Raw genomic sequence first — 26,709 nt, forward strand, 5'->3', positions numbered from 1 at the left:
TGCTATTAACAACATTGGCCTTCCCATCTTTTTGCCACAGAAATCACTACTGTTTCCAAGAACATTCCAGAAATACAGGTTTCTATGTTTGCTCCAAATCAAGTAAACCCCTTCCAGCAGCTAAGGCAAAGCTACTGATTTTCCTTCTTTCCCCCTTTTTTTAAATTCTTTCCTCTTTTATTGACGTATAGTTGACACACAATATTACATTAGTCTCAGGGGTACAAGACAGTGACGACAACTTTATATGCTACGCTGTGCTCCCTACAAGCACAGCTCCCATCTGTCACCACACACTGCTCTCACTAGACCACTGACTATATTCCCTGTGCTATATGTAACTTTCATCCCTATGACTTATTTATTCCACAACTGGAAGCTGATATCTCCCACTTCCCTTCACCCATTTTGCCCATCTCCCAGACTCCCTCCCCTCTGGCCACCCAAATTCATTCACTGTATTTATGGATCTGTTTTGGCAAAAGCTCCTAGTTTTCACAGCTTGCCCCACCCTTGTAAAACTGTCATGACAATAAGCCAATGGTGGGAATGAGCAGAAGGGGGCAGCCTTGGGGACTAAAATACGGACTGTTCTTTTCTGAGTTCAGTAGTTTTTCTTGAATAGATGTTTCTCCGTTTTTTATAATTTGTCACTTTCCCAAGTCCTGAACTGGCTGGTTTTTGACAATTTTATCGACTTTTATCATTGCTTTTTGATAAGTGGATTCACCAAGCTCCTTACTCAGCCCTTGTACGCTGAATACTTTTTAAATGTAAATTCGCCTGAGCAACCGACTAAAAAAAAGTCATAGAAAATATTTTGAAACATCTCTAAGTATAGAAACTGCCAGTACACTAAAATTACTATTTTCTTTTGACTGTTAACATGCATTCCTGTTGTAGAGCTTACCCAGGTGGACTTAAGTGGAAAAAGCCTCCAAGCAGAGTAAACAGCACTTGCAAAGACACAGAAGCATGTCGGGAGCCTGGACTGCTACACATTCAGTGGCTAATTCCTCCCTATTTAAGCTCTCCCTTTCCAGCTACAGATGCGCTCAAAGTTCTTACCCCTCTCTGGCCTAATTAACCCAGTGTTTTTAATCCAATCTCTTTCCTCTTCTCATCAACTTTCTTGAAAGTTTAAGAACATTGTTCTCCTTCTCCAAATCCACTACAATAAGGCTTTATTTCCCAACGTCAGTAAAATCACCATCATGGAGACTTCTAAAATTTACCAAATCCAATTAACAGTTTTTGGTCCTTTCATATTGAACCTCCCTGTTCCATGTGGCAATGCTGCACATCACCCCCACCTTATAAATCTCCACTCCTCAGGCTGTTACTACTACTTAGTCTGTTATTCGTCCTCTCAAAATGTTCTGATCATTTTTCTGCAAATCCATTAGCTGGGCTTTCTCTTCCTACATCTATCCCTCAAGTGTCAGTGATCACTTAAACTCTACTTTTAACCTGCACCTCCCACATTTTCTCCCAAGGAAATTTTAGCCATTCTCATTCTACCTCATCCTAATGTCTCTCCAACCTTTATCTCTAGCTATTAAACTTCTCTCACAGTTAAAGACTATTTCTAATAACTGAAAAATAGTCCCACTTTAATGTCCAGTAAGTTCAAACTCATCAGTGTCTGAAACAGAATAAATCTTACCCTTACCCTATAATCCATTCTTTCTCCTCTTGTCTCATTTGTTCAACCAAAGTCATCCAACAACCTACACTAGAAACCTAGATGTGACCTTTAATTCTTTTTCTTCCCTTCCCTTCTGCTGCTCATGACATATAATTAATTTACAAACCTCTTGATTTTACCTCCAGAATATTCTCAAATGTATCTCTTCTGCCTCTGTTCCTCACATTTTGAAGTAGCCATTTGGACACAACTGTGTCAAAGGAAATCTACCAAAATGGTTACAACAAAAATGAAGCTTGATGTCATTTTTTTTATGGCTAAAATTCCATCATATATACATACTACCTCTTTGTTATCTATTCATCTATCAATGGGCACTTGGGCTGCTTCCATACCTTAGGTTTTGTAAATAATGCTGCAGTAAACATAGGGGTGCATTTATCAATTCAAATTAGTGCTTTTGTTTTCTTTAGGTAAATGCCCCATAATGGAATTACTGTATCATATGGTAGTTCTATTTTTAATTTTGTGAGGAACCTCCACACTGTTTTCCACAGTGGCTGCACAAGTTTGCATTCCCACCAACAGTGCACAAGCGTTCCCTTTTCTCCACATCCTCGCCAACACTTGTTATTTCTCATGTGTTTGACTCTAGCCATTCTCATGGGTGTAAGGCAGTACCTCACTGTGGTTTTGATTTACATTTCCCTGAGGACTTGCAACAACCTGATGGACCTAGAGGCATAAATGCTAAGTGAAATAAGTCAAACAGAAAAAGATATATACCATATGATTTCATTTATATGTGGAATCTAAAAAACAAATGAACAAAGAAAAAAGAGGCAAAGGGGAAAAAAGACTCTTAAATAGAAAGAACAGGGACACCTGGGTGGCTCAGTCAGTTAAGCGTATGACTTCGGCTCAGGTCATGATCTCGGCAACCTGGGATTAAACCCCCCCCCCACCACGCTCTGCCTTCAGCAGGGAGTCAGCTTCTCCCTTTCCCTCTGCCCCTCCCTCTGCTTATGCTCTCTCTCTCTCTCTCTCAAATAAATAAGTAAAATCTTTTAAAAAGAGAGAGGACAAACTGGTAGTTGCCAGATGGGAGAAAATGGGAAGATGGGTAAAAGAGAGAAAGGGGATTAAGAGGTACAAACTTCCAGTTACAAAATAAGTAAGTCATGAAGATGAAAAGTACGGCATATGGAATATAGTCAGTAAGACGGCAATAATGTTGTCTGGAGGAAGATGGTGACTACACTTATCATGCTCTACAATGGAAATGTTTAGAATTGTTGGATCATTACATTGCACGCCCAACACTAATATAACATTGTATGTTAATTGTACTTCAATAAAAGTAAAAATGAAGCTTGTGCCTAATTCAATAAGACTAAAAAAATGGCCTTTCCAATGCTCAGATACATGATCTTAAGATCCTGGCAGTGACTGTTTCTGAATATTTTGCTAATTAGTAACAAGCTAAACCTGGGATCATTTGGTTTGCCATTTACTTCTCAATGTATCCATTTTCTAGTAATGTTGCTTTCCATAAGTAAGCAGCTCTTCCCTTCAAGTGCATCTGCACAACTTTCAAATCTTCTCACCCCTGAAGTAATTACCACTAAACCAAAACATACCCTTCTAAGCCTTGAATAACATCAAGTAATATGTCAGACAAAATGCATGGAAAATAAATTAAAGCTGGACTTGTCTGTCTGAAAGACTTCTGTTGAAGAGAATATTTTGGCTTCCAAAAGGTTTTAAAGAAGGATGTTTGCTTCTGGCCAACATAATTGAAATATTTTATATCTAGAGGTCTTTTTCATTTTATTTTTTTTTTTATTAGAGGTCTTTTTAATGCACTAGTTGATCTGTATGCTGAAATCACTCTCCAAAAGTGCTTTCACACAACAAATGCTATTTGGACGATAGAGTCTCATGTTATATTTTCATACTATGTTACATTATAGTCTTCCATCCAAGGCATATGATATTAGATCTAGAATAGGATCTGAAATATGTAAGATCTAAAATATCTTGTCTATAAATTAAAAATACTACCTTTTATGCAATTGAGAGTGGAGTTACAATTCATGGTTTAAAGAAGAATACCTTGATTTTGTAGGTCATGAAAATTCACTGGCTTTAGAGTGAGACTAACATAGGTTTGGATTCTGTATATATTTTTTTCAAATATTTATTTGTTTCTCAGGGGAAATATTTTATTTATTTGTTTGTTTGTTTATTTCTCAAGCAGGGGAAGCAGAAGGCAGAGGGAGAGGCAGGCTCCCTGCTGAGCAAGGAGCCCAATGCAGGACTCAGTGCAGAGGCTTAACCAACTGATTCACCCAGGTGTCGCAGATTCTGTATATTATTATTAGCCCTCTGACCCCAAACGATTTACCCAAAACTTTTAAGTCTATTTCTTCATATGTTATATAAAGATGATAATACTTATTTCTCAGGGCTAATATGAGTAAAATATAAAACTAGATTTATTAAATATCTAATACACTATATGCCACATATCAGATACCTAATCCATGTTAGTTAACCTTCTTTTAAGTTAATGGATAGAAGTAAGGAATTTTTATTTATTAAATTATATTATGTATTATATAATGTATAATATAAACTATTCCTATTGAGTAGCACCTCTCATTCTATTATTTTTGTTCTCTCCCAATTCTAGTTCCATGTATTTTTCATTTCTTTTCTTTTTTTTTTTTTTAAACTTATTTGACAGACAGAGATCACAAGTAGGCAGAGAGGCAGGCAGAGAGAGGAAGGGAAGCAGGCTTCCTGCTGAGCAGAGAGCCCAATGCGGGGCTCAATCCCAGAACCCTGGGATCATGACCTGAGCTGAAAGCAGAGGCTTTAACCCACTGAGCCACCCAGGCGCCCCGTATATTTCATTTAAGACCGGAATTTTTGTAAAACATTACCTGAAATCTTGTGCTCAAATTACTTTCTGGTAGATACTTGAAACACCTGCTTTTTCTTCCTGTGCATATAGCTCAATTACATTCCCAAACCAGTGCTGTGGTTCTTATTTACCAGAAAAGAGTGTGTTTCTAGGTCTGGCCTAAAATTCTCCTGCTTGTAATCTCTGATCTTTTCCTCTTTGTGTTGGCTGGGAAAGAGATGACCACAACAGTGTTCCTGGGAGTCTTGTATAGAAGATAGTGGAGTCACGCAATGGAAGGGCTGAACTCTGTAATCAAGAGAATACTATGAAAGTGGTATTGCGAGGGCACCTGGGTGGCTCAGTGGGTTAAGGCCTCTGCCTTCGACTCAGGTCATGATCCTGGGGTCCTGGGATTGAGCCCCACATCAGGCTCTCTGCTCAGCAGGGAGTCTGCTTCCTCCTCTCTCTCTGCCTGCCTCTCCACCTACTTGTGATCTCTGCCTGTCAAACAAATTTAAAAAAAAAAAAATAAAGTGATACTGTATGACTCCAAAGCTAGGACATAAAAGGCACTACAGATTCTACCTTGGTCTCCTGGATGGCTATCTGAAGGAAGTTAGCCATTATCTCACAATGACACCCAAGCAGCCCCTGTGGGAAGGCCCATGTGAGAGAAAGCAAAGTTGCTTGCCAACCATCAGCATCATTTTGGTAATTATGTGAATGGGACCCTTTCAGGCCCAACGAGGGACATCTTTAGATGATTATATCCCCAGACAACACCTGACAATTCATAAGAAACTCTTAGCCAGAACTGCCCACAAAAACCATTCCCTAATTCCTGATCTTCAGAAGCCATAAGATATAATAACAGGTTTGGAGTTTTAAGCCCCAAAACAAACAAAACAAAACAAAAAAACAAAAACAACAACAAAAAATCTCTAAGCTCTACCTCCAACTAAACATAAAAATTTAAGTGGATCATAGACAAATCATTAAGGAAAAAACCTGACAAATTAGACTTTATAAAACTTAAACTTTTACTCTCCGAAAGACATTGTTCAAAAAAAGAAAAGGCAAACTATACAGTGGGACAAAATATTTGCAAAATATATCAATAAAGGACTTTTACATATTCATATATACACAGAGATGAAATATGAAAATTCAAACAGAAAACAACCCAATTTAAAAATGGGCAACAGGGGGCGCCTGGGTGGCTCAGTGGGTTAAAGCCTCTGCCTTTGGCCCAGGTCATGATCCCAGGCTCCTGGGACTGAGCCCCGCACTGGGCTCTCTGCTCAGCAGGGAGCCTGCTTCCTCCTCTCTCTGACTGCCTCTCTGCCTGTCTGTAATCTCTGTAATCTCTGTCTGTCAAATAAATAAATAAAATCCTTAAAAAAAAATAAAAATGGGCAACAGAGGGGCAGCTGGGTGGCTCAGTGGGTTAAGCCTCTGCCTTTGGATCAGGTCATGATCTCAGAGTCCTAGGATCGAGCCCCACATCGGGCTCTCTGCTGAGTGGGGAGTCTGCTTCTCCCCCCACCCCCCGCCTATTTGTGATCTCTCTCTGTCAAATAAATAAAAATAAAATCTTAAAAAAAAAAAAAAAGGGGCAACAGATCGGAATGGACTGTTGACCAAAAAGATAGACAAATGGCAAATACCATATGAAAAGCTGAACAACATGGTAAGTCATTAGGGAAATTCAAATTAATGTCACAAGATACCACTATACACCCACTAGAATAGCTACTGTCAATTTAAAAATTGACAGTTGCCAAATGTGTTAAATGAAATGGAGCAAGTAACTCATATGTTGCTGATAAAGATGGAAAATGGTAAAATTACTTTGAAAAATAGATTATATTTTTTTATAAAAAAGTTATTCATAAAAAATAAATTTTTAGGGTCGCCTGGGTGACTCAGTGGGTTAAAGCCTCTGCCTTCAGTTCAGGTCCTGATCTCAGGGTCCTGGGATCGAGTCCTGCATCGGGCTCTTTACTCAGCAGGGAGCCTGCTTCCCCCCTCTCTCTCTCTCTGCCTACTTGTGATCTCTGTCAAATAAATAAATAAAATCTTTTAAATAAATAAATAAATAAATTTTTAAATGAAGTTAAACTACCCCTATCATAAGACCTAGACAATCCACTCCTAGGTGATTTACCCAGGAAAAATGAGAGCCGATATTCACCCAAGACTTGTACTCAAATATCCATAGCAGCAAAGAGCCAACAGCTAGAAACACCTTAAAGGTCCATTAACTGGTGAGGAGGTAAACTGTGGCATATCTTTACGATAAATTACTACTCAGCAACAAAAAGGAACCAACTATTGACACAACATACATAAATCTCAAAAGATTTGCTATGTGAGAGATGCTATATACAAAAGACTATATACTATAGGATTCCTTTTATATGAATTGTAGAAAAGGCAAAAGATGGTGACAGAAAACAGATCAGTGGTTGACCGAGACTATAGGTGAGAAGAAACAGTGATTCTTGTGAAGGGGCATGAGGGAAATTTGGGGGGGGGGAAGGAGTAATGGAAATATTTTATATTATGACGCTGGTGGTGGTTATACAGATGTATCCACTTAATGAACTACTTAATTTAATAGTTTAATTTAATTTAATGAACTATACAATTAAAATGGGTACATCCAGGGCACCTGGCTGGCTCAGTCAGTATGGCGTGAGACTCTTAATCTTGAGGATCCTAGTATGAGCCCCACACTGGGTGCAGAGATTATTTAAAAATAAAATCTTTATGGGGCTCCTGGGTGGCTCAGTGGGTTAAATCCTCTGCCTTTGGCTCAGGTCATGATCCCAGGGGCCTGCGATCCAGGCCCACATCAAGCCCCACATCAGGCTCTCTGCTCAGCAGGGAGCCTGCTGCCCCTCCTCTCTCTCTTCCTGACTCTCTGCCTACTTGTGATCTCTGTCTGTCAAATAAATAAATAAATAATTTAAAAATAAATAAATAAATAAATAAAATCTTTATAAATAGGTAAGTAAGTAAATAAATAAAATGGATACATTCCATTGTATGTAAATTATACCTTCACAAAGTTTTTTTTTTTTTAATTACACACTTAGAACAATGTCTAGCATGTAATAAACACTCAATAAATACAAGCCAAAAAATAACCGGTATCTGTATGGCAAACCAAATAAAGGAATGGTTTCATAGAGAGAAAGAATTCTAAGATCCTTTTTTCAAAGATGATATAAACTCAGAAATTTTTAATAAACCCTATCCTATAAGCAGATCATTTAAGGGCTTCAGTAAAGATCTGCCAGTTAGTTCTAGTTCCTATAAAAAGAATACTAAGCACAGAGCCAAATGAAGTGTGACCCTTGTGAGGCCAGTAAGCATCTCTCAGTAGCATCCACGTAGTAAACAGAGCACACACCATGCTATCTCAAAAAACTGAGTGGTAAAATGATAAAGCAACAACAAAAAACAAGTCAAAACTAAATAACATCAAATGAGTAGTGGGACATGACCTATAACTGAAATTCTAAAGACATGTGAGAAAAGTTGAAACTTCTCATTAAACACTTAAAAAATATTTGAAATTAAACAGAAAGCAAAACAGCAAATTTAAACAGATGCATAAATGGCACTGGGAACTATGCAACCAAGGAAGCAATGGACCGAAATCTCTTCTGCATCTAGCAGAATCTAGAGCAGCGGAGGCGGGGAGACTAGGAATAATCATCATTCTCCTCCCGCACCCTTCACACACACAAGCGCACGCGCACACACACATGCACACAGCGTTGAGGGTTATAAGTACAGCAGCTATGTAAAGAAAGAGAACTGAGTGTCACTTCTTACCCTCATCTGCTTCATCCTCCTGCGGTGACACTGGACCCCCTCCACTAGTGGGAGTGACTGGTTCCTCCTTTTCAGACTGTCGTTGTAGACTTACTACCTCATATATTGCATCTCCAGCATTGGTGTGCCCTTTTCCCTCAGACTGAGAAAGACATAAACATGTGATCCAATATTAGAAATGTGAAGGAAATGCTAAAAGATAGTATTTCAAGGTTCATTAAAAACAGCTGAAATTAAGAGTAGCGTGTCATGTTTGATCTCCTGTATGTCTTATGAAAATTTTTAAAGTGTGTTGTTCTCTGCATGATATTCTAAATGCATTATTCTTCTTATATTATTTTAACCAATGAAACCTACTAAATATTGTGGGAAAAAATTTCTTTTTATCAAAAGAACTTGAACCACCACATTTTCTAGGGTAGATATATAAGTAATGTTAGATTTCCAGGACTGACTACACCTTGCATTGAGATAAAAAGATAGCAGCTACATCCATTAAGTAATTCATGGAAGTAGACAGTTCTTACTTTATAAATGGTTTACATTCTATGGCCCTTTCCTAAGGAGGAAAAATTAAGGCAACTGTCAATTAAATTAGCACAGCCTACAAAGCCCTAGATAACCTGGTCCCTGCCTCTCTTTCCAGTCTCAATTCACACCCACAGCATGTTACTATATTCCAACCACTCTGGCCTTATTTCAGTTCCAAGAACCTTTCAATTCTTTACCAACTCAAGACCCTGGGAGATCCTTTGCTCTCTGCCAATAGAGCCTTTCTAACCCCCATCACTCTTAGATCTTTATTGCTAATGTCACTCGTACAAACTATCTTTTTAAATTAACATATTAATTTACATGTTAACATATTAATTAACTTTTTAAATTAACATAACAATGTATTGTTTGTTTCAGGCGTACAGGTCTCTAACAAACTATTCCAACTAAGTTCCTCATGTTTTTGATACTTTTCATTCCCTGTCCTTCCCCTTCACAGCACTACCACAATGTAATTACACATTTGTTATTATATTTATTTGTTTAATGACAGTCTTACCACAAGACAGAGGCATCATAACAGCAAGAACTTTGCTGATTTTTCAATCAGAAATAATATAGTATCTGACACATAGTAGGTACTCAACAAATATCAGTAGAATGAATGGCTAAACTAATACTACAACATATGAACTTTGGAATCAAACTGACATGGATCTGAATTCAAATTTTACTACTAATAAGATATGAAGTCTTGGGCAAATTACTTAATTTTGCTGAGTCACAGTATCTGTATCAACTCTGGACATTTATCAAAGTATCTGAAACAAATTTTTAATAATAATAACACTTGTTATTATCATCATTATTTCAATGTTTATAGCACACTGGGCTCTAAAAAACACAAAATAAGAATAATATATGCATATATGGAGATAAAATTACCTCTAATATCTACCTGTACTATATGTAATCCATTTAAATTATAAAAATATAGCTACTAGGGGCGCCTGGGTGGCTCAGTGGGTTAAAGCCTCTGCCTTTGGCTCAGGTCATGATCCCAGGGTCTTGGGATCGAGCCCCGCACTGGGCTCTCTGCTCAGCAGGAAGTCTGCTTCCTCCTCTCTCTCTCTCTGCCTGCTTCTCTGCCTGCTTGTGATCTCTGTCTGTCAAATAAGTAAATAAAATCTTTAAAAAATATATATCTAGCTACTAATTATTCACTGTTTTCAAGAATTAATTCTGAATCCCAAATCGAATCTCAGGTGTACCTTCAAATCAATTAGCAAATAATAAAAGTTAAAAATTGTCCATTAAAAGAGAGAAGATAGCCATGAAAAGTTATCAGGTTTAAACCAACCAAATTTTAATTGTATTTCTACTCTACTCAAGACACAGAGACCTCAATCCCTACAGCATCCACTAAAATTATCATAAGGCAATAGAGTAAAAATGAAATACTAAATGTTCAAATAATTCAAAAGTTGGCAGGAAATGAGAAACAAAAACAGAAAACAATAAAATGACAAACCTAAATTCAAACTTGTAAATAATTATATTAAACATAAATGACCTAAACATACCAATTAAAAGACAAAAACTGGCAGATTATATTAAAAACAAGACACAACTACATTGTCTAAAAAAGAAAAACTTTAAATAATATAAGTAAGTTAAAGTAAAATGAGGGAAGAAGCTATACCATGAAAACACTAATCAAAAGAAAACTGAAGAGACTGTATACTAATATAGTCTAAAGAGACATATCAATATAAGAGAAAGTAGACTACCACACAAGAAAAAAACCACTAGGAACAAAGGTCATTTAATAATGTTAAAAGAATCAAGTCAATGAGAACACAAAAGTAAATATATATAAATTTACCTAACAACTAAACAGTATAAAGACTTGATGGAAACGAAAGGAGATAAACAAACCCACATTTATAACTGGAGATTTCACATTCCTCTCACAATAATCACTAACAAAGTATACACAAATACATCGAGGTTATAGAAGAACTGAACACCAATTACAGGAGCTAGTATTTATAGATCACTACACAACACAAAAGCAGATTACACACCCTATTCAAATGCACATGGAACTTTCTCCAAGACAAACTATTTCCTGGGTTATAACATGATCTTTAAGTTTTAAAAATTGAATTGTAAAAAATAAGTTTAGTGAGCATAATACAATTAAACTAGAATCAATAAGAGAAATACATCTCAAAAATTTCCAAATACTGAAAAATAAAGCAACACAATTCCAAATAATCCATAGGTTAAAATGAAAGAGAAAGGTTCAATTACAAAATACTTTGAACTCAGCAAAAATAAAAATAAAACAAATCAAAATTCGTAATACATCTAAACAGTATAGATTTAGAGCTATAAGTGCTTATATTACAAAAGAAACACCCCCAAATCAGTAATCTAACTTTCTACTTGAAAAACAAGGAGAAGAAATGCAAAATAACACAAAGCAAGCAGAAAGAAGCACAAATTTAAAAACACTTAAGGTAGTTCTTTTTTTTAAGATTTTATTTATTTATTTGAGAGAGTGACAAAGAAAGAGAGCATGAAGTGTGGGGAAGGGTAGAGGAAGAGGGAAAAGCAGACTCCCTGCTGACCAGGGAGCCTGATTTGGGACTCGATCCCAGCATCCTGGGATCATGACCTCAGCCAAAGGCATATGCTCAATCAGCTGAGCCACCCAGGCACCCCCCAAAATGTATTTCTTAGCAAAGATCAATAAAATGATAAATCTCTAAAATAAACTGACCAAGCAAAAAAGAAAGAAGGTACAAATTACTCATTAACAGGTAAAAAAGTGTATAACACTTGTACAAACCCCATGATGTCAAAAGGAATAATGCAAACAGCTCTATGCATATTAATTGGACAGCTTAGATAAAACGGACCAATGCTCTGAAAGCTAAAGAATGCCCACACTTACCCAAGAAGAAATACATGACCTGTATTAAATAAACTGAATCTGTAAGTTAAAACCTTTCTGAAATGAAAACTTCAGAACCATATAGTTTCAACGACAAATTTGTCGTTGAATATTTAATATTCAATATTTAAATATTTACTCAATATTTAAAGAAATAACACCAATGCCCCAATATCCCTCATAAAAACAGATAAAAATCCTCAATCAAATATGAGCAAATAAAATCCAGCAACATACCTTACAGGTATAGATATATATCAAAACCAGGGAAGTTTATCTGGGAAATGCAACAATAGTTCAACATTGAAAAAAATCAACATAATTCAACATAGTCACAGACTAAACAAGAAAAACCACATCATCAACAGATACAGAAAGGCATTTGAGAAAATTCAGCATTCATTCATTCATGTTAAAGACTTTCAGTGAACTAGGAATACAAAAGAGTTTTCTTAACCTGATAAACAGTATCCATAAACCTACAACTAACATCACACTTAATGGTAAAAAATTAATTGCTTTTCTCCAAAGAGTGAGAACACAGAAAAGACATAGACACTTCCTATTCCCACTCAATATCATAGAGAAGTCCTAACTAGTGCAATAAAGCAAGAAAAAGAAAGAAAAGGCACTCATTGGAAAGGAAGAAGTAAAACAGTTATTATTTACAAACAATGTAAATCCTTGTCAGGAGTCAATGAACTTTTTCTATAAAAAGCTAGATGGGAAATATCTTAAGCTTTGCAAGCCATATGGTCTCAATCACAACTACTCAACTTTGTTGTTGTGGATAAGTGTACAACACTGGTAAAATACTTCATCTGCATTTAGTTTACTATGGAAGCAAAGTTTTCTCTATTACTATAAATCTCGTGTAGACCTAAACATTATATTCACCAATTTAGTTTCAAAATGAGATTTTTTTTATAAAAAACACTTTTTATTTCTAATATTCACTTATTTTTAGGTAACTAAAAATCAATCTGTGTGTAAAACAAAAATTGTCTGGTTCATGTTAGAATTAACTAGAGCACTTTGAAACATGTAAATACATGAAAGGGGCTCCATAAATGTGGTTGAGTAAACATCACGAAGATTCTTCACACATACACAAATAAACTCTAGTTGTCTAAAATGGTATACTATCATCAAATACAAAGAACGATAATCCTCATATCTCTATTCAGAATCTTTAGGATGGGGTCCGGGAATCTGGGTTTTTTAAAGAGCCAAAAGTGATTCTGATGAAAGTTAAATTGTGAACCACTGCCTATAAGAACTCTTGTTTTAATAAAAATGTCTATGTTTTTAAAAATCACAAATCATGTAACCATCAGATGGTCTCACTAAGCTGCAAATACATATGATAACACGGGGAAAATACATTTGCAAACAGCTTCTATTTAACTTCACACAAGTGAAGGTAAAGAAAGCCGATCCTACACAGAACTGTTAAATTAGGAAAACATCTGCCTTACACAGCTTTTTAGTTTCCCACAATTATATAAGGCCGCCCCAACCTTGTTAATTTTCATCTTTCTGCAATTAGAAGTTATTCCTATTCAGTTACTCTTACTTTTCTCCAGTTTTATTGAGCTGTAACTGCAATACAACACTGTGTAAAGTTTAAGATGTACAATATAATAATTTGATACATTATATATATTGTGAAATAATTTCTACAATGTTTAATTACTATCAATCACCTCATATAGGTGATTCTTGGTTATACTAACTGATTATACCTTGACTTAAATAGGCTTGAATCAACATGTATCTCCAAAATGTAATTTTCCTTTTGTGCTTTTAAACTGTGTTAAAAAGAAAAAAAAAAAATCACAGGCCCGTAATAGTGTCACTTAAACCACGTCTCCAAACCCATACTTAATACATAATCTAACTGCAGTTTCAACAATCCCCAGAAATGTAGCCCTAATTGGTTATTCAGAAATTTTTCAATCCATAACAGAGTCTGCCACCTGGTCCTCTCTACCCCACAAAGAAAGACAGGGTAATCTGCATGATAAGACACATGCTTTCCCCCTATACAGTGGCCTTGAGTGAACAACCCTTTTCTCTTACTAATACCTTTCTTGCCCCCATCATCCTATAAAAAATCTTCCACTCCAAGTAACTCTTTGGAGCATCCTATTTGTTAGATGGGGTGCTGCCCAATTCATGAGTTGTTTAACAAAGCAAGTTAGATCTTCAAATTTGCTTGCTTGAATTTTATTATTTAACACATTTGGTGGCAGTGGTAGGACCTGAAGCAAACTTCTTACAACATTCAGGCAAAATGAGAAACAATGCAAAACTCTTTGAGTTCCTCGTCGTTGTCATTTCAGAGGGCTGTAGGTAAGCAGCTCTCAGTGTGAGAGATGCCTTTTTGTCTGCACTCAAGCTCCTGATATGAGTGGCTTTCCTTTATACGTAGGTCAGCTTGAGGTAGCAGATTTTCCCAGAGCCCAACCCAAGCTGGGCTGGCAGTTCTGCTGAGAGCCCAGTCGAGATGGCAATTTCACCCAGAGTCCAACTGAGCTGGTGGAATGGTCTGCCCAGAACCATGCCCTCAATCCTTTGGACAATTCCCAGGGCAGAAAACCTCATCAAGGTTCTACAAGAATTGTCAGTTGTGTGCAGAGAGCCTTCTTGTGGCCAAGTACAGCACTACTAATATTTTAAGGCACATGTTTGTTCGTCTTGTTTTGTGTAAATAAAGGCTACTGATAGTAGGGATCTTAAAAGGCAGAAAGCCACAAAAACTGGTGGGGTACAGGTCAAGCATTTAACAAATGTTAGAGCGCATACCACCTCAAGAAGACTCCTGTGGTTGATCAGCTAGTCACAGAAGGGTTGGATTAACACCAGGTCACCTGACAACCTCCAGAAAACTCCTGTGCAGCAAGAAATACAGTAAAACACACACAATCCGAATTCAGTAAAGTGTCAGGACATAAAATCAATGCACAGAAATCAGTTGCATTTCTCTACACCAACAACAAGACGGAAGAAAGAGAAATTAAGGAGTTAATCCCACTTACAATTGCACCCAAAACTATAGATACCTAGGACTAAACCTAACCAAAGAGGCTAAGAATCTATACTCAGAAAACTGTAAAGTACTCATGAAAGAAATTGAGGAAGACACAAAGAAATGGAAAAATGTTCCATACTCCTGGATTGGAAGAATAAATATTGTGAAAATGTCTTTGCTACCTAAAGCAATCTACACATATAATGCAATTCCTATCAAAATACCATCCTTTTTTTTTTTCAAAGAAATGGAACAAATAATCCTAAAATTTATATGGAACCAGAAAAGACCTCGAATAGCCAAAGGAATATTGAAAAAGAAAGCCAAAGTTGGTGGCATCACAATTCCGGACTTCAAGCTTTATTACAAAGCTGTCATCATCAAGACAGCATGGTACTGGCACAAAAACAGACACATAGATCAATGGAACAGAATAGAGAGCTCAGAAATAGACCCTCAACTCTATGGTCAACTAATCTTCGACAAAGCAGGAAAGAATGTCCAATGGAAAAAAGACAGCCTCCTCTTCAATAAATGGTGTTGGGTAATTGGACAGACACATGCAGAAAAATGAAATTGGACCATTTCCTTACACCACACATGAAAATAGACTCAAAATGGATGAAGGACCTCAATGTGAGAAAGGAATCCATCAAAATCCTAGGAGAACACAGGCAGCAACCTCTTTGACCTCAGCCACAGCAACATCTTCCTAGGAACATCGCCAAAGGCAAGGAAAGCAAGGGCAAAAATGAACTATTGGGATTTCATCAAGATCAAAAGCTTTTGCACAGCAAAGGAAACAGTTAACAAAATCAAAAGACAACTTACAGAATGGGAGAAGATATTTGCAAACGACATATCAGATAAAGGGCTAGTGTCCAAAATCTATAAAGAACTTAGCAAACTCAAGACCCAAAGAACAAATAATCCAATCAAGAAATGGGCAGAAGACATGAACAGACATTTCTGCAAAGAAGACATCCAGATGGCCAACAGACACATGAAAAAGTGCTCCATATCATTTGGCATCAGGGAAATACAAATCAAAACCACAATGAGATATCACCTCACACCAGTCAGAATGGCTAAAATCAACAAGTCAGGAAATGACAGATGCTGGCGAGGATGCGGAGAAAGGGGAACCCTCCTACACTGTTGGTGGGAATGCAAGTTGGTGCAACCACTCTGGAAAACAGCATGGAGTTTCCTCAAAATGTTGAAAATAGAACTACCCTATGACCCAGCAATTGCACTACTGGGTATTTACCCTAAAGATACAAACGTAGTGATCCGAAGGGGCACATGCACCCGAATGTTTATAGCAGCAATGTCTACAATAGCTAAACTATGGAAAGAACCTAGATGTCCATCAACAGATGAAAGGATAAAGAAGATGTGATATATATACACAATGGAATACTATGCAGCCATCAAAAGAAATGAAATCTTGCCATTTGCGACGATGTAAATGGAACTAGAGGGTATTAAGCTTAGCGAAATAAGTCAAGCAGAGAAAGACAACTATCATATGATCTCCCTGATATGAGGAAGTGGAGATGCAACATGGGGGGTTAAGGGGGTAGGAGAAGAATAAATGAAACAAGATGGGATTGGGAGGGAGACAAACCATAAGTGTCTCTTAATCTCACAAAACAAACTGAGGGCTGCTGGGGGGAGGGGGTTGGGAGAGGGGGGTGGGGTTATGGACACTGGGGAGGGTATGTGCTAAGGTGAGTGCTGTGAAGTGTGTAAACCTGGCGATTCACAGACCTGTACCCCTGGGGATAAAAATATATGTTTATAAAAAATTTTTTTAAAATTAAAAAAAAAAAAAAAAAACCACAATCCCAACCCCACATCATACTACTTTTAGGTATTAGTTGGGCTCTGAAAAACCCAAAGACTTACTAGCTAATGGGATCTTTACATTCTAAAGAATCAAGCATACCTGCTTATTTTATGTCTAAGAACTATAGTCCTAGAAGTTGTAGGCATCTAGCAAGATAAAAAAAAATTCTATTAAAAATAATCCAGAATTTACAGTAGCCATTATGGGAAATGTTCAAATTAGACAAACTTGCTCATTTAAAAAGTATGGTTGAAAGTAAGGGTTCCCAAATTAAACAGAATGGGAGGCTTATTTTAATGGATATTAAGGAGCTTCCAAAAGGCTTCAAGATTCCAAATTAGCTTCATTGAAAGATTCATTACAAAAGGCTGATAAGGGAGCCTGGGTGGCTCAATTGGTTAAGCAACTGCCTTCAGCTCAGGTCATGATCCTGGAGTACGGGATGGAGTCCCACATTGGGTGCCCTGCTCAGTGGGGAGTCTGCTTCTCCCTCTCACTCTCTCTCTCTGTGCTTTCTATCTCTGGCTCTCAAATAAATAAATAAAATCTTTTTTTAAAAAATTACCTCCTGAGCCTAGTCAAAAGGGGAAAATAACGATTCACATTATCCCATCATTTTCAAAACCAGACCATTGGTTATAAATAATTTCACTCTTGTGGGGGGCAGGGTGGCTCAGTCAGTTAAGTGTCTCCCTTCAGCTTGGGTCATGATTCCTGCTCAGCAGGGAAGCTTGCTTCTCCCTCTCCCACTCCCTCTGCTTGTGTTCCCCTCTCCAGCTATGTCTGTCTCTGCCAGATAAACAAACTAAAAATCATTTTAAAAAATAAATAAATAATAATTTCACTCTTAGGAATAAGTATTTCTTTCTTGGCCATCTCACTTTGTAAAGGCCTATTTAGCCAGAGTGGCCCCACCTCGGTTGAACAGTCATTTTGTTGTTTATGCAGTAAAACTTAAATTGATCCTATCTACCGCCCCCCCTCCACACAGGGAAACTTATTTAAAAGCAAGTCCAGAAAACCAGAACCAGGTAACAGAGCCCAGATACAAGGGTGGGTCAGGTCAGGTAGAGATAAAAACCCAAATGCAGGGATGAGTTGGGACAGGTGGAGACATCCAATCAGTAAAGCGAGCATACTGTCTCCCTAGCTACCAAGAAGTGTGGGCCCCGCCTTTTGGGGGCCAATTCTCACCAAGGTGATAGGCTAGTGCAAATGTCTACTATGGTATGGGGGAATTGTAGTTCAATTGGCCACCCGTGTGTGACGTAGCATGACTGTGCAGCTTTCTCTGTGTATTGCAATCTCATTGGCCACCTGTGTGTGGCCAGGCTCAACCACATGGCCTTTGCTCTATAAAAGTTAGTCTGTGAGGCAGGGAGGGGTCGTCCTTTCCATAAGGGGTGGCCCTGACGGTCTGTTTGACGGTCGGTTTGATTCTTGACGCTTGGCGCCAAACAAAGCTTTGCTTGACGTCTGCTTTGTATCAGTCTCGCTCCTTTGACCATGGACCCAACATTGGGGACCCAACAACTTTACATCCCAATAACACAGCTTGGACTTTTTGCCTGCCTGGTACCTACAGGTGGTTGTTTCTTTGGCTATTTTGGGGAATGACTATCTCTTGTAAAAACAGTATCTTTTATGTCCTATTTGAGGATTTCTCTTATATCCATGAGGTTGTTTAACACTTCCAGAAATCTTTTTCGTTTGTCCCAGCCAAAACCTGAAAGATATTTTTAAAAGATTTACTAACTATAATCAGAAATTTGGACAAACTAGAAAGCTGTTATCTAGGGCTGGTAGAAATTTTTTTAGGCCTTCTCCCATAAGCTAAATGTACCCAAGGGAGAAAAGGCATTCTCATGAATAGATGGGTCTGTTAGGCCTGTGATATCATTTAGGCAGCAATGAAATTCAGTGAGAAATTAGAAACAGCTGTGCTTAATTTACAAAACTAGCCTTTAGCAGACCAGAGGTGCAGTTCCAAAAACAATTCAAAGACCATCAATCCTTTTCATCAATCCCAAAACATCCCCTATTTATCTCAAAAGGCTTATAAATATTGTAAAAATTCTGACCTTAAAGAAATAAAAGTCTTCTAGAAAATGGTTACATTTTTTTCCTGTGCATTTAAAATGAAAATGTTTGATGTCCTACCCAGTCTTCTCTGAGAACTCTTTATCTAGCCAATCTCTTTAAAATGCAAATTGCAGGGAGGTAATCCTTACCAAGAGAAAATAAGAAGGAAAGGCCATTTAAAACTTGACTTGCCAAGGACAAATATAAATCTTAAGTAGCTTCTCCACAAATATTAAAAGAAAGCTTTAGCCATCTATACCAATAACCTTAACCATCTACCAGAGAACCTCAAATCCAAATTTTGTAACTAAAAGTTTATACTTAATGTCATCGAGCCCTCTTGCTCCACCATAGGCCCAAACAGTTAAAACCAGAAACAGACAAGACTACTCAACAACTCAAGCTGTAACCAAAACCCACTGTATTTATTTCTTACTACACTTTTAGGTGGCACTGACAAAAAACATTTTGCAATGACTGGAACATTCCAACCACAAGAACAGAAAAGCCCTGATAGCAACCAAATGTCTAGAAGACCACACCCCACATGTCCCCTTGCCTGCCCAGGATCTTGAGCTGCATACATACAGACCCCCATCCATGATCACACACTCTCTGCCTGCTCTTTTGCCAGGCACCCCCCACCCCCATCCTCTTCCTATGAACTTCTAGGTGTCCATCTTGTCAGTGGAGAGGTTGGTTATTAAGGCTTAAGCCTTCCATCCCCCTAGCTTCTGGAACCCAAAATAAATTTCTCTCTTTCTCTTCTCCAAACACTTGTCGCTTGAGTTACTGGCCTCTCTTGTGACAAGCTTGGGTTTGTTAAGCAACAGTGTTAGCAAATCCAGCCAGGTGCTATCCTACTGATTTGCCCAGCCTCCATGGGATTCCCTGGGACAACTGGCTGAGGCAGCATGCCAGAGCTCATCAGTTCATGCAGTGGACAATGTAGTGAGCTAAGCGCTGACCCACTGCCTTACTGAGTCAGTGGCTGTGACAGAATCTTAGGTAACACTTATTTCATGGTAGTAATTTTAAAACAGAAGCTAATAAAGTCAGCATCTACCTGCATATTCATGTGTGTCTATCTATGTATGTGTTCTATGTGTTTCTATCTCTGGTAGGAATTAATTTGTAAAACAGCTCTATTTAGTTGGTTCAAAGGCAAGCACTTATAAGAACTGGTTATTCTAAAATGCAAGAAGATAGAAACTAACCCAAATGCTTTCCAAGTTCATATAATCTGGAAAAATACTTGATATAAAAGCTAGTTTGAAAAAGGGGACAGAAAATTTGAAGAAATAATAGCTAAAAACTTCCCAAGGAACCAGAAATCCAGAAACAGAAGGCACCAAAAGCCCCAAACAAAAGAAACCCAAGAAGATCACACCAATAAACATAGTAATTAAAAAGGCAAAAATAAAGATAAAGAGAGATTTTTAGGGGCACCTGGATGGCTCAGTCAGCTGAGCACCCAGCTCATGCTTTCAGCTCAGGTCATGATCTCCTGGGTCATCAGGCTCCATGCTCAGTGGGGCATTTGCTTGAGATTTTCTCCCTCCTTCTCCTTTTGTCCCTCCCCCATCACTCGCAAACATGCTCTCTCTCTTTAAAATAAATAAATTTTAAAAGAAAAAAAATTAAAATATTTCTCTTATTTAACTTAGTGAAGCTCCCCTCTACTTGCTAGATGGAATGCAGCCTGATTCATGAATCATTTAATAAAGCTAACTACATCTTCAAATCTAATGGCCTGAATTTTGTTTTTTAACAACAGGCTAAAATATATTCTGCACTCAATTTCTGTTCAATTACAAATATAGATTTATAAGAAATGTATTTATAAAAAAATACAGATTTATAAAATAAATCTATAAATAAATATAAATAAATATAAATAAAATAAATATATTTTATAAAATATAAAATAAATCTATTTATAAAAGATTTATAAAAATATAGATTTATAAATAGAATATAGATTTATTAAAAAATCTTTAAAAAAAACTAACATATTTCCTCAAAGGGACTTTTTTTAAGCACCACATTGTGTCATTACACTACTGCGGTCCCTCCCTTTGCTAAACCCCACAGCATTCTATATATTATTTTCATTCAGTATTTATCATATTCTTCTTTGTAAAATGGTGATTTTTATACATTTTTATACATTTCCTTACTAATAGAAGGTGACACAGAGAGCCTTTGGGAATAAGGATTAGATTTTTAACTATCTTATCCTCACCGTGAATACTACCACAGAGATCATAAATTAACTTTGAATTAATGATAGCAGTCATGGAATTATTTGTGGTAAAATCCTTTTATGTAGCTCACTAATTCAAATGTCACAGAACTTTAGAGAAGGAAAAAACCTCAGTAATTGTATTAATCTACAGTCTTATTTTATAACTAGGAAACCAAGGCTTACAGAGATAAAAGGACATCTAATAGGATTTTTAAAAATTACCTATTAAAAAAAAATTAAAAATTAAAAAAAATTACCTATTGAGAACAAGCGTCAGCTGACATATTTATTTCATATACAAATTCAAAACATATACTTTTTAATGTATTAAATTCAAAATACATGATACACAGTACATATCTATACAGAAGTTAAGTGATTCCTTCCAATCAGATGTAAAATTCAGTATGTCCTTTTAGGCCAGATGCTCCAATAACTAAATATTACTTAATTTTTTTATTATTATTAGAATTTTTTAAATCTTTATAATAAGCAACATTTTTTCAGAAAATCTGTTCATCATGGTAATCAGATATGTTAATAGAACTTAAATTATTTAAACCTTGCTAATTCTACAACATATGCTTCCTATCTCAAGAAATGCCAATCTGCATTAAAATATGGTATGCTGGCCTCAAAATGTTCTGGATTTCCTAAACTAATCTAAGGTAAATAACATTTCTTAAGATTATCTTTAAAATTAGCATTATATAAGCATTTCTTTCTTCATAACATTGTTTTTTATCTATAATTGCCTCAAACTGTTCTTCCTAGTTTATCACACACAGCCCCCAAATAAGCAAGAATTCAAGAACCACCCCCTATGCGTTTTCACTGTGCTGACTCAACTGACCTCTGGCGAACTGAATTCTGTTTTATAATAACTTCATCTAATCATCAAATCTGCTCCTATTTTTTTCTGACACTCCCTCTCCTTGTAGATGTCTAATTATGAAATAAAAGATCACTGAGTTCACTGAAGTAAATGTTGCATTTTTCCAAGCTCTTAATTCCATATGCTTTCTTTTTTTTATACCTAGAATAACTCTGCTGTTACCAATTTTTACTACATTTTGGCAAAAGCACAAAGTAGAAAACATTTCTGTGAAGAGCAACATAACTAAGAATGTTACATGGCATTATTGGAAACAAAAGCAGTTGTCTCTGTTCATAGGAAATAATTTCATTTCAAAATGATGAACAAGTAGTATTTTCTAAGTAATAATCACAGTTTCAAACATAAGAATATTATCTGAACCTAAAGACAGTGCATCTAAATAAGTAAAATTTTATTAGTAAATATCAATTACATTGCTACTTCCCATCACATCCAAGTAGCTCTGTCACATTGCCCTTTAGGTGGTGATAAGCCTTTTGTTTGTATCTGTTAAATTTTCAATGTACTCAAAGAACACAAATCTTTAGGTAGGAGTTATTTTTCACTCACAGGCCACTTGGTGGGAGTGCTTTGTTGAAGATTAGTTGACCACACAGTTGTGGGTCCAATTCTGGGTTCTTTATTATGTTCCACTGATATATGTATCTGTTTTTGCACTAGTACCATACCCTATTGATGCTTACAGCTTTGTGCTGTAACTTGAAAAGTGGAATCATGATGCCTCCAGTTTTCCCCTTCTTTTTCAAGATTGCTCTGGCTATTTAGGGTCTTCAGTGATTCCATACAAATTTTAGGATGGATTGTTCTAGTTCTGTGAAAAATGCTGATAGTATTTTGATAGGATTGCATTAAATGTGTAGACCACAATAAAGCCAATTAGATCTTCAAATTTTACTCTACTGTTTTTGAACAACTTATGAGTATCTCCAATATAAGTTTTATTTTGGGGTATTTTAAAACTGTCATTTAAAAAATCATTTTGAATTAACATGATAAGCACATAGAATCTGAAGCAACAGAATGTTCCAAAATTCTAATTTTGCTTTCTGCTGTTTTAGAAGTCCTTCCATATGTTTAAAAAAAAAAAAAGAAGAAGAAGAAGAAGAAGAAAAATATCAGGTGATGCATAATTTCCCTTTTAATTGAAATATAATTGGCATATAATGTTGTACAGGTATATGTGTTGATTTGGTACATTTATACACTGCAATATGATTACCATTGTAAAATCAGCTAACACCTCTATCTTGTCACATAGTTGTCACTTTTTCTGTGTGGCAAGAACAAAAGATCTAGTCTCTCAGCAACTTTAAAGTCTGTAATATAATACTGTTGACTATAATCAGTATGCTGTGCATTAGATCTCCAGGATTTTTTTTTTCTACTACTTGCATTATGTACAAACTTGTACATAATGCTTAACTATACCATCTCCGCCAAAAGAAACTAGTTTGCTTTGAAATTTATCTATGTCATTCTTCTAAATGTTGGCAATAATAAGTGTTCAGTGCCCTGTATTTTGATGAGATGCTCACTCAGCAGTATCACTAGGTGTAGCTTTCTTTTTTTTTTTTTTTAAAGATTTTATTTATTTATTTGACAGAGACAGATTACAAGTAGGCAGAGAGGCAGGCAGAGAGAGAGAGAGGAGGAAGCAGGCTCCCTGCTGAGCAGAGAGCCCGATGTGGGACTCGATCCCAGGACCCTGAGATCATGACCTGAGCCGAAGGCAGCGGCTTAACCCACTGAGCCACCCAGGCGCCCTAGGTGTAGCTTTCAATCCAGGAAAAAGAGACTGGATTTTCTCAAAACTCTAATTTTAGGGGCACCTGGGTGGCTCAGTGGGTTAAGTGTCTAACTTCAGCTCAGGTCATGATCTTAGGGTGCTGGGATAAAGAAGATGTGAGATATATATATGATGGAATATTACTCAGTTTTATAACTTTTCTCCCAAGAACTCTATCTCAATCAAGAGGATCAACAACTACCCAGTCACTTAGAAGTAATCCTAACCTGGGTGGCTCAGTTGGTTAAGTGTCCAGCTCTTTTTTTTTTTTTTTTTTGAAGATTTTATTTATTTATTTGACAGAGAGATAGAGAGAGAGGGAACACAAGCAGGGGGAGTGGGAGAGGGTGAAGCAGGCTCCCTGCTGAGCAGAGAGCCCAATGCCAAGCCTGATCCCAGGACGTTGGGATCATGACCTGAGCTGAAGGCAGCTGCTTAACAACTGAGCCACCCAGGTGTCCCAAGCATCCAGCTCTTGATTTTGGCTCAGGTCATGATCTTAGGGTGGCTAGACTGAGTCCCATATGGGGCCTCAAGCTCAGCATGGAGCCTGCTTGAGATTCTCTCTCCCTTCCCCAACTCACATACATGCTCACCTGCACTCTTTGTCTCAATAAATAAATAAAATCCTAAAAAAAGGAAAAAATCATAGCCTCCTTGTTTTCCCTCAACTTCACCAAATGCTACCATCTTTATTGATGCCTCTCTAATTCCTCTGTTCAACAATCCTCACTTGACACTGCCTATCTTTAGGCCATCATAGCCTACTCACTTCATATCTACTGCCTCCAGTATCAACATCCTGTTCACTGTTGTTGGAGTGACCTCTCTCAACCACCAATCTACTGTCATTCACAGCTTTTAAAATCCTCCCAACCTGAGGAAAGTCTCTAACTATCTAAGCAAGTATCTAATCACCTATTTAGAGTAAAGTGCACTGATGCTTCAGCAATATCTAATTTTCTACATCTCCTGAGCAGACCACCTTGCATCAGTTTTATGAATTTATGCAAGTTATTTTCTCCGAATGAAATGCCCTTCTCTGCTTTGTCATACTTCAAAAGCCTAACCTTTCCTATCCCAGTTATTCATTGTTTGATTGATTGATTCACTTACTTCAGGCTGATAGGACTCTGCGCAATGAGAATACAGAACAGATAGAAGAAAGCAAGTAGTCAATTAGCATTAATAACAATAGTTAATATTTACTGAGTATTTGCCAGATGACAAGCACTATTCTAAAGGGCATTATGTGAACTGTTATTTATCTATCATAACAATTACGATACTGTGATATAATAAGACATATATTTCTTAATCCTAGCTCCTAAAAATGCTCCATGACTATAAAGGTGAAAGAAACATCTTTTGTTATAATATTTGTTTTTTGTCATATAGGAAGAGCTCAGATGTCCATCAACAGATGGATAAAGAAAATGTGGTGTGTGTGTGTGTATTTTATGTACAATATGGAATATTACTCAGCCATCAAAAAGAATGAATCTTGCCATTTGCAATGATGTGGATGGAACTAGAGGGTATTATGCTAAGTGAAATAAGTCAGAGAAAGACAAATGGCATATGATTTCACTGATGTGTGGAATTTAAGAAAAAAAAAACCAGATGAATATAGGGGAAGGGAAGGAAAAAATAAAGTAAGATGAAAATTGAGAGGAAGGCGAAGCATAAGAGATGCTGAACTCTAGAAAACAAACAGAGTTGCTGGAGGGGAGGTGGGTGGGGGAAAGGATCACTGGGTAATGGGCATTAAGGAGGGCATGTGACATCATGAGCACTGGGTATTATATGCAACTGATGAATTACTAAATTCTACCTGTGAAACTAATAAAAAAAATTTTTTTTTAAATATTTGGATTTTGGGGAGCCTGGGTGGCTCAGTGGGTTAAAGTCTCTGCCTTCATGATCATGATCTCAGGGTCCTGGGATCAAGCCCCACATCGGGCTCTCTGATCCACGGAGAGCCTGTTTCCTCCTCTCTCTTTCTCTGCCTGCCTCTCTGCCTACTTGTGATCTCTGTCAAATAAATGAGTAAAATCTTTAAAAAAAAATTTTGGATTTTGTCCCATTTTCTGTAATAACTCCAGAGCAATAAAGGTAAAAGGAGCATCTTTTCCTAACATGTCCATTTCAACCACACTGGAGTTTATGTTAATGAGGTGAGTTTTGGAAAACCCCTGAAGACTAGGGGGAAGAAAGGGCTGGATGTGATCAACAGTGTGATTAGACTTTCAAACTCACCCCCCACCCTTCAAGGAGGAGAAAGGGGCTGATCAGTGATTTAATCACTAACGGTCAGTGATTTAATCAATCGTGCCTATATAACAGAGCCTCCATAAAAACCCATAAATAAAGGGACTAGTTCAAATAAAGGGATTGGTGAACACGTGGAAGTGCTGGGAGGATGGTGGGCTTGGAGAGGGCATGAAATCTCCACAATAAACAGCCCTTCCCCCATATCTTGCCCTATGCATCTCTTCCATCTGGCTGCTCCTGAGTTATAGTCTTTAATAATAAAACAATAATGTAAGTAAACTGTTTTCTTGAGTTCAGCAAGCCATTCTAGCAAATTATCAAATATGAGGAGAGGAGCTGTGGGAACCTCCAATTTAAAGCCACTTAGTCAAAAGTAAATGTGTCAAACTGGACTTAAAATTGGTGTCTGAAGTTGGGGGTAGAGGGACTGAGCCCTTAACCTGTGGGGTCTGTGCTAACTCCAGGTAGTGTCATAACTGCATTTTAGGACACCCAGTTGGTATCCACAGAGCTGGCTGATTGACTGATATGGGAAAACACCCACCCATCTGTTGTTAGAAATGATGTGAATCATAGTTAAAGAAAACAAAGTTTTCTTTCAACAACTCTATAAGGTGGTATAATAAAACTCCACATTTCAGAGATAAGGAGTATCTTGCCTAAGGTTAAACAT

The 26,709-nt window shown here is 37.0% G+C and overlaps 1 protein-coding gene across 8 annotated transcripts in view; it reads right to left on the reverse strand.

Annotated features, from left to right (window-relative positions):
- RABGAP1L (RAB GTPase activating protein 1 like) overlaps nucleotides 1-26,709 on the reverse strand; it is a 765,799-nt gene that overhangs the window by 583,396 nt on the left and 155,694 nt on the right. For all 8 annotated transcript variants that reach the window (XM_032317419.1, XM_032317418.1, XM_032317421.1 and 5 more), the window contains one exon: nucleotides 8,406-8,547. In XM_032317419.1, coding sequence (XP_032173310.1) covers nucleotides 8,406-8,547 — 142 coding nt within the window. The remainder of the gene's footprint in view (nucleotides 1-8,405; nucleotides 8,548-26,709) is intronic.

This window comes from Mustela erminea, chromosome 17 (assembly GCF_009829155.1).
Source record: "Mustela erminea isolate mMusErm1 chromosome 17, mMusErm1.Pri, whole genome shotgun sequence".
Taxonomy (NCBI): Eukaryota; Metazoa; Chordata; class Mammalia; order Carnivora; family Mustelidae; genus Mustela; species Mustela erminea.